Source organism: Zonotrichia albicollis, chromosome 6 (assembly GCF_047830755.1).
Source record: "Zonotrichia albicollis isolate bZonAlb1 chromosome 6, bZonAlb1.hap1, whole genome shotgun sequence".
Taxonomy (NCBI): domain Eukaryota; kingdom Metazoa; phylum Chordata; class Aves; order Passeriformes; family Passerellidae; genus Zonotrichia; species Zonotrichia albicollis.
The window spans coordinates 27,917,784-27,933,381 of NC_133824.1; the positions used below are offsets into that span (position 1 = coordinate 27,917,784).

Genomic DNA, 15,598 nt, shown 5'->3' on the forward strand with positions numbered 1-15,598 from the left:
CTGGCTTTCACACTGACAGCAGATGAAAACAGCTTGGAAAGATCCTTGTTCATGCACCTTTGTCTCACTGAATGATGTGGCAGGGACAAAGGCACAGCATCACAAGTGAATTTAAACCATCTGTTAAATGTCACCATGCACAAAACATGTTACTGCATAAGCTCCATATCCAACCATTTAGATTCATATTCTAGTTAGGATATTAAATAAAGAGTTGAAAAACCTCAAGCTAACAGAACAGACATATTAGCCTTAATAAAAATGGTATGCAATTAATTCTTTGGTTCAGAGAAAAGCCAGAAGGGGCTTAGCAGACAAGTACTATGTGCCAAGACCTGCACTAAACTGAGTTTTCACAAAAACATTTCAAAAGCCCTATGGAGAACCCAGAGCTGGACTAGCCGATCAGGACTGAGGTACCTAGTGAAGAAAAATAAACTTCTTGTTGTATTGGGAAAAATTCTGAAATCCCCATAGCAAGGTAATGCCACTGCTATTCTAAATACCTGCTTGAAAATATTTGGAGCACAAACCCAAGAACTCAAGGCCTGAAGACAATGGCTTTTATAACAGTTTTATTCAAGTCTGTGTGCTCTAGTGTTGAGACAAGGCCTAGATCAGCATTACACTGTAATACAATAATTTTAGCCATTGAACCAAGCCTGCTTGGCATCCTTGGTTTACAATTTACAGTACATCCAAAAAAAGAGCAAAGAGAAAAGAAATCCCAAAACATCAACAACTTCCATTAGCTCTTTGCTTCACTTAAATATTGTTCTATAACATAAAATAATTTAATACAAAAAGAACTGTAATCCAAATACACATAATACATTGACACAGAACAGAGGAAAGATACAGTAGATTATGCACGAGAGTATTCAGTTGATGTGTTACCTACAGTGAAACAAACTGGACATTAATATAATTTAACTATTTAAGCCCAAGAGGGTCAGAGGCAACAAGTCCAGGTCACAAATAAAGCTTTTTAAAAATGCAATCTTCTTTTCCTCTAAGCTTACTGCTTTACAGAAGTTAAAGGAAGGCTCCAACAAATCACTTAATATGACAACATTTCATCACACAAACAAGAAAAACTTGGTGGCCTCTGTCATTTTACTCAATTCTGGGGTACACTGTCATTTGGTAATGTAACTGCTTCATTGCAGGTTCTTCGGGCAAAACATACCTTCAGGTGCTACTTCCATAGCAACAGACTTTTGAACACCATAAACAGAAGAGAAGACATACAGAGGTCTCCAAAACCAGACTGAAATACTCAAGCTGTAAGATGAATCCCAGTCCTACAGAGTCTGGAGTTCCTTATGAAGCACCCAACACCCTCTACACAGTGATTTCAGCACAAGCAGGAACTATTCCATATCTCAAAGGATCAGACATGGGGGCATGATCTTACACTAGAGAAATCTACTCACCTGGTTATTCAGATTCACAACACTGTACCTAGGAAAGTCAGGTCACCAATTTTTGCATCTGGCTTGAAATAGAAGCAGGAGCAGATTCACAATTAATAAGGCAAAAGAAAGAAGTAGCTTATAAAAAGAAGGAGGAAATACATTCTCTGGCTGAGAAATTCTTGGACTTTCAAAGCCACAGAAAAGACATTGTTAAAAGCACAGGTATTTTCCCTGATTTTTCCACCACTGTTGCCTGCTCACTCCATATAAGTCTCTCAACTTAAGTTAGGCAAAATATCTCAGATATTTCCAGCTTGTCCTGAATTTATGACAAAGAAATCAAATATAGCAGCACAGCGTGCTGTGCCAACAGCTGATAGACAAGAATCCTAGAACTCTAGTAAAAATGGCGGATGTTGATCACCGCTGAGCTTGTCAGGTCTGTCCACCAGCCTGGAGGGATGCATTTGCAAAATGAGAAGAAACACTTGAGAATAGGCCTCAGGTTAAACTGCCATTTGCACACACAGTCTCTAGTCACCACTTACTGCCCCTTTACAGCTAGCAATCTGCTAATGCAGAAGCTCTTTACCCCATGTCAGAAAACATTCTCAAAGCTTACCCTGGTTATGGTTAGAAGTAGCAGTCAAATAGGCATGGCATATGAAGCCATGGAAAGGCCACAAGAGTCAGCAATCGAACAGCATTTACCCAGGGGCTTGTTGAGGAACTTGTTCCTCAGGTTAATTGACCTCTTACTCTGACAATCAAGGTAAGAACCCGGTCCTTTACCATCAGTTTCTACACAACAATCCCCCAATTCAGATTAAAAGAGCTTTGCTCAGCTGGGGTCTTGTGCATTTTGACCCACAAATACATTCCACTGATTTCAGTGATATTTAAGTATGTGATGAAGAGCTTTCTGAATTGAGGCTTCTTCCCTTTTAACTTGAAAGTTAATTACCCTAAATGCAAACTTTTATTACTAGCTGCTCTTGGGTTTATGCAGTATCTTCTTATAACTGCCAAACGTAATGGGCACGGGTGCCCATGGACTTTATGTGAATCTAGGTAAATTCTGCAGTTCAAACCAAACCATTCCCCAGAGAGATATATGTTGCAAAAGAATGGATCCTACTCTCTGCCAAGAGCACTGGCCAAATTCAACCAGTTCAGCTGGCAAACACTCCTGAATATTCTTTCTTTTAAACCTATTATTTTTTTCTTGTGGCTATATTCTTTACAGTCTGGATATTATAGTTGTCAAGATAACCTTGAAAATAGAGCAATGGCAGAACTGATGGAGTAACAACTGCTTGAGATGCAGTGTGAAAAGTCAGATCAGAGATATTAGCTGCTCTGCTCAGATACAAATGCTAACCCTGTTGACATTGTAAGAGCTGCTCACTAAAGCATGCAAGACAGAAGAACAAGCCTACTATGAGTATCTGGGCAGTAAGTTGAGGGTGACAATTGATTCTGTGACATTGACTGAGCCTGGGAGAAAACAAATTACCCCAGATGAGAAGTGGCCACATTCACAAATTCCAGCAGAATTCAAGGAAGAAGCTCTGTTCACCTCCAGATATAGTCAGACTCAAGGAGCTCAGTATGCAACTGAGCTATGCCAAACAGTAATCAGAGGCCAGGTTTGTTGGTTTGTTCTGTAACTTAACTGCTGTTGAAGGCATTCTTATTAATGAAGCTTGGAACAACACCAGCATGTCCTGCTGCACCACTATAACCTCTCCAGCTAAGATCACAAGACACAAAAGATCAGGACATGGCTACAGCCATGTTTCTTCTCTCTCAGAACTATATGACTCTCCAAGAGCAGAAGGCCAGTTTTATCCAACCTCAACATCTGTTCTTGAAAAAATGCTGAATTGAAACAATCAAGATAGAATGGGAGACAGTGTTATCAGTCTGAACTAGCATATATAAAATTAATTATTCTTGTCTTAATGTTGAGGTTTCAGCCATACTGAACACAATGTAGATTCTCACTAGCTATCCTGGCAACTTAAAGTTTGAGCATGGACAACATCTGATAGATGTATTTCTGATTAATTAAGGCCCTCCCCCCTGCCACCCTCCAAGCTTATTTTTCAAATTGCTTATTTTAAGCAAATACTACTTTGGCATTGCTCCTGCAGATTTGTTCTAAGCCCCCTTTTCCTAGCTGTGCATCCATCTGACCCATCAACAACAGACCTAACAGTAGCCCACTTCAAGCTGGGTTAATAAATCCACCATATTGCACACTAAAAATGTGTCATAGTTCCTTAATATTAGTTCTGTTGGGCTGTCTGCACATTATTAGCATTCAGATACAGTAAGGACTGCATTAGGAGCTGATACACTAGGAAAACAATACTGCAAATACAAGGATCATGCACAGCTCCACTTTAAGAGCACATTAAATTATTAAAAAAAAAAAAACAAAAAAAACAACAAACTGCTTTGAAAAAAGAGACTATCACTTCTAAAAGCAGTAGTGACCAATATGAAATCTCCACCTTTTTGACTCTGGACAATCAACCCTTCCACAAGTTAGAAACTATCAAGAAAATGCCCCACTTTGTCCTTTATTGTTTATTTTGGAAACATAAATAAAGTATAAAGCAAGTATAATCTTAATAGCTGGTTTTACTTTTGCATCAGGAATTTGCATGTCAAAGAGCCAAATACAAGTTTGCCTCTGCCTTCCCATCTCATTGCAACCTTAAATACTTAGAGCAATTCTTACCAAAACTTAGACTTTCTGCCCATTCTATCTCTACAGATGAGGTAGTTCAGGGTAAAACAAAACAAACCAACCAGAAACTGGGTAAGTTGGATGGGGCTTTGAGTAACCTGGAAAGCGTCCCTGTCCATAGCAGGGGCACTGGAACTACATGACATTTAAGGTGCCTTCCAACCCAAATCATTCTATCAAATTAAGTAACTGTACATTCCTCAAATTCTTCTTTAGGATCCAACGTAACTATGATGCCAACAGTTTACCAGGTAGCTAGAATTCCTCTGTCCTCTGACTTACATTAAGAAGATAATTTCACTGTGTTATTTCCTGCCAACCTCCACTTCCCTCAGTTGTATCCTATGCTTGTAGCATGGAAATCTTTTAGGTCAAAGCACATCTGAAATGTGTATGATTTTCTGCCTCGCACTTGTTACTATGGCAACAAGAATAAATAACCAATAAAGATGGGATGGGGCCAAAACCCCAGTGGAGAAATAGGGAGAGGCAGTGATAGTACATGGCTCAGCACAGGAGGGTAAATGGGATGACACAAAAGGTTTCCAATGATGGTATTTGGCCTGAAAATACTGAAAGCTACAACTAGGAGGTCACTCCAAAAAACCAACCCAGGCCCCAGTAAGGAGATATGTGAGATGGAAGGCACCTTGGCATACAAGGATGCACCTAACACACATATATAATTGAGAGGCTTAAAAAGCAAACCCAAAATAAACAATTTCCCCAAACAGAAAACTAACAAAGAAAACCACAGAGCTCGAGAAGCCATTCTCACTAGGAAAATTATGTTCCTGATTGGAAAAAGGAAGATTTTTCACTATGTACAAAAGGAGCTAAAATGCATTTCTCTAAATGTTCTCAAAATAGCCAAAATGTTGAGGAAGTGCTGAAGAATTTCCAGTTACAAAAAATGGGAGGTCCTTGTTAGAAAGGAACAATAATAATTCCAGTATCTACATCAGACCCACTACCCAGTCACCAGTGGCAAGCTATTTGTTAATCAAGCACACACTTCCTAGCCTGGGAGTGACTACTTCCAACATAAAAAAAAAGTTTACGTAGGGAATTTCAGAAGTCGTGTTCATCTCTGACCAGTGGCAAAACTATTTAAAAAAAGCCAAGCATGGGAAAAACCAAAAGCAAATGCACATTTTAACTGCAGCATGACTTTCTACTAATGCATTCAATAGAAGGAGCACCAGAATAAGCCACAGATTCATGTCCATAATGCCTAATGAAACTGTGAAATTGAGATTAACAACAATAAGTATTTCTTAAGACTATATTGATTGTTAAACACCAAAAAAAGACACAAAAACATTTAAACCAAAACCTGGATTGAAAATAAGAGGGGAAAAAAAATCAGATTTGGTTAAAGATCCTTTCTGTCCAGCTAGCTACCATATTAGCTGGCTGTGCAAACCACTGTATTCTACTATCAAAACAGTAAAATTAAGAAAAAACATAAGAAGGCATTTTTCCCTATAGATACCTTAATTATATCATCAACCAAAGATTCATGAAGTCTGAATGTTATGCTCTTTAACAGTGTATTTTAGTTATTGTATTTGCTGTATTTATTGCTTGTTTGCAAATATGTTTTAACACATGTCTATCCCCTCACTTTTAATGTCCAGTTTTACCCAAATTGTAGTCTTAAATAAGTTCTAAACATGGAAGCTAAGAAACTGTTGTTCAGTGACAGGGTAAGGATCACAAATCTTTTCAAATGTAAATGTCCTTTTTCATACCAAAAAAAAAAAAAAAAGTTGAAAAGAACTTAAATCACGCATAGGGTTGGTAAGAGTTCTTGAGAGTATCTCCAAAGTGCATGTAAAAGGTTAGAAAGCAAGAAGCACGTTTTCCAAGGAGAAACATTTCAAAAACCAAAAAGAAACAAACCTATTTACATTAGCTTAAAATTACTTGCAAAAATAACAGGCTATCACTGAATTTTGGGATGTAGGAGAAGTTTTGATTCCATACATCCAATGAGACTCCAGGTCCCATATTCATCCCACAGGGATGAATTAGGTTTTAAATAAAAATTAATCTCAAGATAGAAAGGTGACTCAAGGTCGGAGGTTTCCTACATGTTTTATTGAACAAAACACTCCAAAGGCAAAGACCTTTCTTTACTTGACCATTACTGCCTCACCTTCAACAAGATGAGAGGTATCCAGTTTTGTGAGTTATTGAAGTTACATCTCTATGCAGTATTGTCCACAATGTCTCAAGATAACAGCATGCTATGAAGAGGAAGGCAACTACTCCCATTCCTAGAGGTACAGAAAAATATTTCATCATAAAACCATGCCAAACCAGAACAGGTCTTTCCCCATCAATAACAAAAATTCACTTTAAAATACTCATTTTGTTAGAAAACTACTACAAAAAGAGTATTTTCACCAAAGTTCCCTGCCTCATACTAAATATCAATGCATTGCAGTAATAAACTGGAGGGAAAATATGTATAAAAAGGTACATTTGCACCTCTAAAACTGATTGAGAGGAGATTAAGACACACAGTATTAGAAAAGAATCCGTAATTATTTAATCACCTTAGTTTTGACACAAAAGCTTTTTTCTCTCTACTTGTCCCATACTCAATTTATATGAAGCCAGTAGAGATTAATCCAAAAAATTGTCCTTTTTTGCAGTGGTTGCTATGTCTGTGCCTTCCTCCCAGTATCCATATTTATATTCCAATTACAGGAAAACTGTTTATGCTACAAGGATAGCATACTTTGAAGGCCTGACACACTTCTTTCTATTTCATTTCCTAAATCAGCACATCAATTACATAAATTAGTGATACACACTGCCAGCTGACTAAACAAAAATACAAATATATTTTGAAACCACAAGTATTTCTCTCAGCTACAATCTCATTATTACTATCAGTTAAAAAACTGCCACTTCCTCTTTGTAAGGCTTGTATTCAAACATAGTTTTCTCCATTCTTTTGTCATTGTTTTAGACTGCTCAGTGACTTTCATGCTTTCTTTTTTTCATTTTCTCAGACAAAACAAAAATGCAACTTATTCAGACATTTAGGAAACAACCTAACATTTGTTATAATTTTTTTAAAGTAAGATTTTCACCATCTTCCTCAAGAATACTACTATAAAGGTAAGCCAATGACCAATATTCTGAGATTTTTGTTTCCCTGACAAATGGAACCACTAGCAACCAGCAGGAAAAAAATATTTCTGAGCTGACGGGCTCATACCTCTCACTGTCTAGTGGAATAAAGTCAACCCCTGCTTTGGAGATTTGGAGCACCTCAGCTCCCACAGCTGAGAAGAAAAAACCCCAATAGATTAAGAAAGCAGAGAATTCAAGCCAGGAGGGGACAGAGGATATAGAGAGAGGTTTTGACCTAGCTTAAACATGCACACAGCCTCTGGGCCTCAGGACACTGGCTGCAAAAGCTTTTGGAGTACATAAGGTAAAATACCTGACAAGTCTTGAGAGCCCCCTCCCTGCCTGCCTGAGAATACCCCACCACCTAGTGACATCAGCAGCCTTGTTTTCACAACTGACTCTTCTTGCCTGACACCTCAGGCTGGCCCCTTGAAGACAGTTACAGGTGCATGCTCAAAGACTTTCTCAGATAACTCACATGCTAGAGTCAATGATGATAATTGCATCAAAGAAAGGTTAAAAAAAACCCAAATAAAAACCACAAGACAAACACATACCAACCAGTATACTTCTAACTAGTCTGTCTGGCAGCTTTGTAATAACAGTATCTAGTTTGGTAACCCTGACCGGGATCCTTGACTCTTGTCATCCATCCTACCAAGCTTTTTGATGTAGCAATGTCCACTTGGCATTAGGGAAGATACTCTTTGGACCAAAGTACTTCTCAAAGTTCAGCTACATACCACCTTCACCAAGTGATTACATAACAGGGGGAGAAGGGCAACAGATTAATTCTTTGTTCTCAACTTTCCTTAGTACAAGAGGTGACTGAAAAACTTGCCTTTACATTTCTCTTTCCCGGGAACGTGACAGAAACCTTAAAAGTTCATTTGGTGAAATCAACTGGCCAGATATTACAAAGTTTAGCAGGCTGAGTTATATCAGTTATATAGTGTGACCTAGAAAGATGTCCTCCCATTTCATGCAAGTAAATGGATTTGAAAGATTTCTGTTCAAATGGAGCTATTCCAGGGGATGCCTTTGCAGAGCAGATGATACTCTCTATGACATTTATAATGATACCTTTTGGATAGAAAACATAACATTTCAGAACAGCTGATCCAGTTTTGTTCCAGGTGTTTTAAAATTATAAGGAAGACTATGAAAAATAAATTATTTTCATGTCCTTCTTTCAAATCCCTCTGACACCGCCTCTTACTGAGATTGCAATAAGGTTGATTTATAGCACAATCAAAATTAGTAAACTTTTGGATGAGTTTTGCCTTTTTGCTAGTGTCTGGGTCACAAACTGAGTTTTCAGAAATGGAAAGCAAAAGGATGCTTAAGAAATCAATAATGCCAAAGGTCTAAATTTAACAAAATAGTCAGAAATGTTTTCTTTACGTATCTGAATCCCATCTTGCCTTATCATAATACCTTGTCTAAACAGTCAACAGTCTCTCCAGCTTCAACATCTAGTGTAGCACCATTAAGGCTAGCTCTGGAGCATTTAACAGGCAGCAGAAAGTAACCCTGCTATTAAGCATTTTCCATGGAATGTGATAAGCAAGAAATACGTGACCTTTCAAAACAAAACATACTGTAATTCTGAGGAAAAAAAGGTGCTCTTGACTAATGGGAACATGCTAGTTTCAGTCCTCTCACAGAACTAAAAAGCCTTACATACAGTTCTTCCTCAAACATGCTGGTTTTTAAAATCAGGTTACAAACATCTAAACACACAAGTTCACTGTGCTGACAGCTGCAGGAAGGATTCGGCTCTCCTGCCTTCACAGCAGGACTGGACTGCCCCAACAGGCTGAGCACTGCACTGGCAGCACTGTCAAATGACTTCTTTGCAACCAAATATCAGCGGATTAGCAGAACAAGCACAGATCTGTACAAAACCAGTGAACAGACATGCTGTACCCTGCAATAAAGCAGACTACCCTATTACACTCACATAAAGGCCACATCCCTTATATATAATGCCAAATTTGGGGAAGATTGAAGCTCTCATTACAGCCAGTAAGACATACCTGCAGTGGCACAGACACACTTGAAGTCTTTGTACAGAAAACTCTGAGCACAGGCACACCTTATCTGTGTGACTTCCTCTTTCCAGACAGGGGTCTGTTCTTGCTCCAGATCTAGGAGTGGTTTACATATTTGAACAAGAATAAAGGTCTACATATCTATAGTGCCTTTCACTCAAAGATCTCAAAGGACTTTACACCTATTATATATGTCCCAACCCCTCCCCTTGTGAGGTAGGTATTATTCCTATTATTTACAGATGGGGAAATTCAGGCACAGAGGTTACATTATTTGCCCAGGGTCACACAGTGAAGTCAGTGACAAAATAAAACAGAATCCAGATGTTCTGATTCCTTTTTGCACAATCCAACTACTAACAAGTCTCATTTTCAAAACAGCCTTAAACAAGTACCAATGGTACTTGTTTTTTCATTGGTCACTCCTGAAAGGTGTAAGAAAGGAGAAAAAAATAGAAAGAAAAATATTTGGAAACACATAATTTACTTCCTTCTGCAAGCCAACACATCTTTAAAGAAAGTTTCTGCTAACTCCCCTTTCAAAGCTGAGTCAACTTGACTATGAGCCTGAGAAACAGGGAGGGAAGAGAAGAGACTGATGGAACAAAAGTCTGGAAAAAAAACCAAACCCAAGCTAAACAGCTAAACTATAAGCCTTCATCTTGAAAGCACAGGGTCATAAAATAAATAGGGCTGAGAGGGACCTCAGGAGTTCACTGAAGTTCATCCAACCTACCCTGAAGCCAGGATCAACTACACCTACTTGTTTCCAACAGTCTGGTTCACCTGCTCTCAAAGACCTCCACCAGTGGAGACGCCATGCCCTTCCCCTGCCATCTGTTCCACCTTACACTATCACATGAGCAAAAGAGGACAAACAAGTCTTAAGATAGCTACTTCTGCTATTTCAGTGGGGGTATGATGATTCCCAGGCCTGTCTAATGATCTGAATGTATTTCAGAGAAGGTAGTCTCCAGATATTTATTTGTTTCTGTTCTGGATTCCTTGGGAAAACATCAAACACTGATGTCTGCTGTAGTGTAATATCTGACTATTATTTGAAAATACTGATTAATACCAGGATACCAAGATACTTACTGCCAGGTGCCAAATTCTACAAGGTCAGTAACAAAAGACTTTGATATGATACTTTTAGCTCATTGCAGATTCAAACTGCAATAAGAGGGCAGGGAAGACTACAGGAAAACCCCACAGCAAAAGTCAGCAGCTCAGAGTTGCCAAGTTTCACCCAAATGCAGACAAAAATCAGGCAGCTGACAACACATCTTCAGCCGAGGCAGCACCATATCATCTCTGTAGCATCCCTCCATCTCATCTGTTTTCAAAGTGCATTCTCAGTGCAAAAAGTAGAATTGAATTTAGAGGGGCTCACTGCCCCCAGTGGTTTCATATTAAGACCAGAATTCTTGCTTGAGTTCGTATGTTGCAGCTTTGTGTGTGTTAAGTTCACTTCTGCATAGCGGAATGGTGCTGTCCTGGCTCTGCCCCTCAGCATCCATGTCCAACAGTGTCCGCTCCTCTGCAGGAGGACCCACCTGGAAAGGAAGCAGTGCAGGCAGTCCAGGTCTCTCTTCTACAGTGCTGCTGCTACTAGCAAAACAAGAGTCCAGATTGCTTGGAGTATCAGTACTTGAACTGTTGGCAGAAGACTCACCCTTGGCATTGCTGGGTGACACAAACCACCAGGGATCGAGCCGCTGCCGACTGGCTGCAGGACGCGGCCGGGGTAGGAACTCCAGTGTCTTGGGTCTTTCCAGTGTGGGATCCTGCTGTGCATTCCATCGTCTCGGGGTTGGAGGAAAAACAAGGTTGGGGTCTGGCAGGCGAGGGACCTCACTGGGATCTCTGCTTGGGCTAGGTGATTTTAATACACCTATCCAAAACAGACAATGTAAGAGAAGAGGGAAAAACATGTTAGCTGTTACTGCTAAGTGGTTCCTACAAATCTTAGTTTATTGTATATACAGTGGAAAAACATATTCAAAGCAGAAAGTCTTCATTCAGAATTTACAAACACTGTATCTTTAAGATTATGGCAATCTGAAGATGCTGGAACCAAAACCATCCCCGCATTATTCTGTTAGCTACTTGTGTAAGACAGCCTCCACAAGCAATTCTTGTGGGCTGGTCATCTCCACAAATGCATAAGCAACAAGTAATTATACTGCTTCTGTCTCTACTCTGAAGAGGAAAAGGAAGATGGCAGAAAACCTACCTGCTCCCAGTGCTCCAGTTAAACAGCTACTGGAAGGGCATCCACTGGTTGGGCACCCATTGACAACCAGTCCACCCCCTTTGATGGCTCCATCAGAAGGTGTGCGCCTGTGTCCACTTTGCTGGGTGTGGGAAGAGAGCGTCACGTGTGTGGGAGTCAGGGACTGGTTGGGGTCTTGTTTGAACCTCTCGATCTGGACATTGACCAGTGGGTTTGTAATAGCTGGCAAGGGAGCTTTGACTGTCACTGGGCTGACAGGCATCTCATAAACCACAATCTCATCACTGTCTGAGCGCAGCAGAGAGCGGGTGGAATTACATTCGGAAATGGAAGACAGGGAAAGAAGGGTGAGGGATGTGGATGGCTCGCCTAGCAACAACAGGGGATCATCCTTCCTGAAGATCTTCCGGGAAGGTGGACTAGTGCTCCTGCGCGGGCGTCCAGCTCGCTGAAAAATGCTGTCACGCTTCTTCTTCTCTTCCTTGGGCACCTCTGGCTCTTCCTCAATCACCAGCTGGCACTTCCCTGCTTCTAACAGATCAAAACCCAGGCCTGCAGCAGCCAGCACTGCTCCACAGCCAAGCAGTGCAACCTCGCATCGCTTGTGGTGGGAGCCGCTACGTTTGAGGCTGTTGGTGGGTGTCAGCTGTGGGGTACTGGTAGCAGAGTTTACAGGGGTGGACTCCTCATTGGCATCACTAGAAGGGCCATCCCATTCTTCATTCTTCTGAAATGGGATGCAGAGGTATGACTGATTGTGCACAGGTGAAGGGTGCACTTTGCCCTCTCCATTAAAACATTCACTGTCCTCATCATCTGGAAAGCAAATGAAAATACACTTTGCGTCAATGTAAAATTTTCTCTGGCAAATTTCATTGTCTCAGAAATATACTTCAAAATAAGATTCTCCTCAGAAGATGCAACTGCTCTCCTCACAAACATCATTTATCAACTCCCAAAAAATCTTCTATTGTTTCCAAAGAAGACAGGCTGAGAGAAGTAACTGGAAACACTATCAAAGTGAAAGAAATCAGAGAAGCATTCATCCACTTGGGATTAATTGCAGAACAGCATTTCAAAGGCAACCTATACCTCAGTAACTTCTAGAGTAGATTTATGTGTTTGTGAATGAGAAGCAAAAGGTAGAAAAATTTTAAGGATTTCTCCTTGCAAGTGAAGGTGTAAGCATGCTGCACATGTAAACATCATTATTCAGGAAAGGAGCTGAGAGACAGCATGGAGCTAGAGGAGAATTAACAGAAGTCTGTTAGCTTGACAGAGGGAGAAGCACAAGCAGTGAGGAGAAAAAGAAGAAAATCCAGAAGGAGAAAGTGGATACTTGACAAAGAATAAAAGAAAAACAGATACCAAACAAAATTAAAACATTGCTGTAAAGTACCAGCTGAAGGTCAGGAAAAAGGTTCATTGAAACGTGAATGGAAGTGGGGATGAGAGTACCAATTCAGGGAATTCCTTTACCAATCTCTGCTAAGCTGGTGAATCCTGGAAAAGCAGGTGCAGTTCTCTGGATCTTCCCAAGATTTGGTGCACTGGATGACCACTGTTTGCATCCTTCCACCAGAGCTTTCAGACTGAAAACAGTAGAAGGATGTGAGAAAATGTACCATGCTCATAACTAGCTTCCATTCTTCCCTCCCCTTATATATTCTCTTTTAATTTATTTAGGGTATGCTTATATGCATCTCAACTATATAGATCTGAAGTCCTCCCACAGCAAGAAATTTTCTGACATCTTTAAAGCACTTTAAAATGAAGAAGAAAAAAAAAAAGGTCTGTTCCTCATTTGTTACACTGTGCCAGAATGGTTAATGAGGATGGGCTTGCAATGCAGTTGAGGACTGCACAGGATACTTCTTAGTTTAGCTCTCCACTTCACTGCAATTTTCCCATGGTTCAGTATTTGGGTCGGCCCTGTTTAATATCTTTATCAATGATCTGGATGAGGGGATTGAGGGCACCACCAGTCAGTTTGCAGTGACACTGAGCTGGGTGGAAATGTTGATCTGCTGGAGGGCAGGAAGCTCTGCAGAGGGATCTGGACAGGCTGCATCGATGACAAATTGAGGCCCGCTGCATAAGGTACAATAAGTCTGTCACAACAACTCCATGCAATGTTACTAACCCCCGTCAGTGGGGATGAGTGGCTGAAAAGCTGCTTGGTGGAAAAGGATCTGGGGATGCTGGTCAACAGGCAGTTGAACATGAGCCAGCAGTGTGCCCAGGTAGCCAAGAAAGCCAAAGGCATCCTGACAGGGAAGTGATTGGTCTCCTGTACTCAGTGCCAGCGAGGGCACACCTCGAATCTTGAGTTCAGTTCTGGGGCCATTGCTAGAAGAAAAATACTGAGGAGCTGGAGCATGTTCAGAGAAGGGCAACAGAGCTGGGGAAGGGGAAGGTCACTCATATGAAGCACAACTGAGAGAGCTGGGGCTGTTTAACCTGCAGAAAAAGAAGCTGGGGGAGACCTTATCACCGTCTACAACTCCCTGAAAGGAGGGTCTCGCCAGGTGGGAGTCAGTCTCCTCAACCAAGTAACAAGTCATGGGACAAGAGAAATGGCCTCAAGTTGCAACAGGAGAGGTTTAGATTAAGTATTAGGAGAAACTTCTTCACTAAAAGGGTGCCCAGACATTGGAGTAGGCTGCCCAGGGAAGTGGTGGAATCACCATTCCTGGAAATGTTCAAAAGGTGTGTGGATGTGGCACTCGGGGAAATGGTTTACTGGTGAACAAAGTAGAGGCTAGGTTAATGGTTTGACTCAATTCTAAAGGTCTTTCTCAACCCTAAATATTCCATGAAGTTTTATTGCCTTACCCTGTGTAAAATAAGAATTCAAAAAATACTAAGAAATAGCAAGAACTATCTTTTGAGTCACTAATATTTACTGCAACTCTGCTCCCTTTAAATTAAAGTCTGCAGTCTGGCATGATCTTAGCAAGGAGTGGTTCATTGTATGTTAGCCATACTGCCCTCTCAGCAAAACTCTTGTGTTTCAGACACTCTGCAAAAAGCAATATCTGTATTGAGTCTCCCTAGAAGAGACTCTGAGTACTACAGAGCATCTCAGTTTCATGAGCAACCACAGTTTGCATGCAACTCCATTCCAGCTGTCTGTGCCCAAAACAATCAGTACTTCAGACTGTACAGTAATGAACAGAAAATGGAAGAGGTCTACTCCCAGAATTCTAAGAACATGATTTGAAGTTAGAAGTGTTTTTTCCAGCTTCAGTGATCTCGCCTTCTTTTACATAATTAATTGTAAAGTGTGACATCTATTTTAATTCCTTAGAAAGCTATCCTATCCTTCATCTGTAGAACAGGTAAAGCATAGGCAGCAGTCAAAGAAGCTTCCTCCACACTGTCCTGCCAACATGTCTTGAGTATCTCAGAGAGAGAACATGTTTCAATAGATCCAGGTCTCCAGGAGGCTATAATACTGATGCACTATGCAAACATCAATTTTTCAGGCATTTCACACCTGACCACACAATAGTAAAGATAAAGATTATAATTGGCTGTCTTATTTTCCCTGCTAAAAAACACGGCAAGAGTCAAATCATCAATTTATCAGGGGGAAAACACTCAAACATTATTAAAAATTACCAAGCATTCAAATCTTTTAGAAGGCCAAAACAGCCCTATGTTTAAAGCAGCGTTCCAGCAATGGTTAATTGGAGTCCTGGTATAAATAATTCACACACACACAAAGAAAAAAAAAGAAGCCACAGAACAATAACCTATAGAAACAGAGGTACAACCTGTATTTCTGCAAAAATCACTTTCAGGACTGATTCACTCAAAGTACATGTCTTTTTCAAAAGACTAAAGAGAAGACATTTGCTTGGCTTTACCAGATACTTTTTACATACTAGCATTTAAGACAACTACTGAAAGCTGAGCCTTAAAACACAGAGGAACTTCTACAGAGAGTTTTGCACAGCTAAGAAGTTTGACAGCTTAC

General features: G+C 40.3%; 1 protein-coding gene across 2 annotated transcripts in view; it reads right to left on the minus strand.

Annotated features, from left to right (window-relative positions):
- Positions 1-560: 560 nt before the first annotated feature.
- The window catches only part of MAP3K9 (mitogen-activated protein kinase kinase kinase 9), a 58,817-nt gene continuing 43,779 nt past the window's right edge, over positions 561-15,598 (minus strand). Inside the window, exons 9-12 of one of the 2 annotated variants that reach the window (XR_001332605.3) lie at positions 13,096-13,208; positions 11,617-12,432; positions 10,479-11,274; positions 561-6,458 (exon numbers count right to left, since the gene is read on the minus strand). Coding sequence is in view for 1 of the 2 variants with exons in the window: in XM_014266255.3 (XP_014121730.2) it covers positions 10,793-11,274; positions 11,617-12,432; positions 13,096-13,208 (1,411 nt within the window). In the remaining variant the exon portion in view is untranslated. Of the gene's footprint in view, positions 11,275-11,616; positions 12,433-13,095; positions 13,209-15,598 lie in introns of both variants that reach the window. The other variant, XM_014266255.3, reaches the window with a different exon arrangement.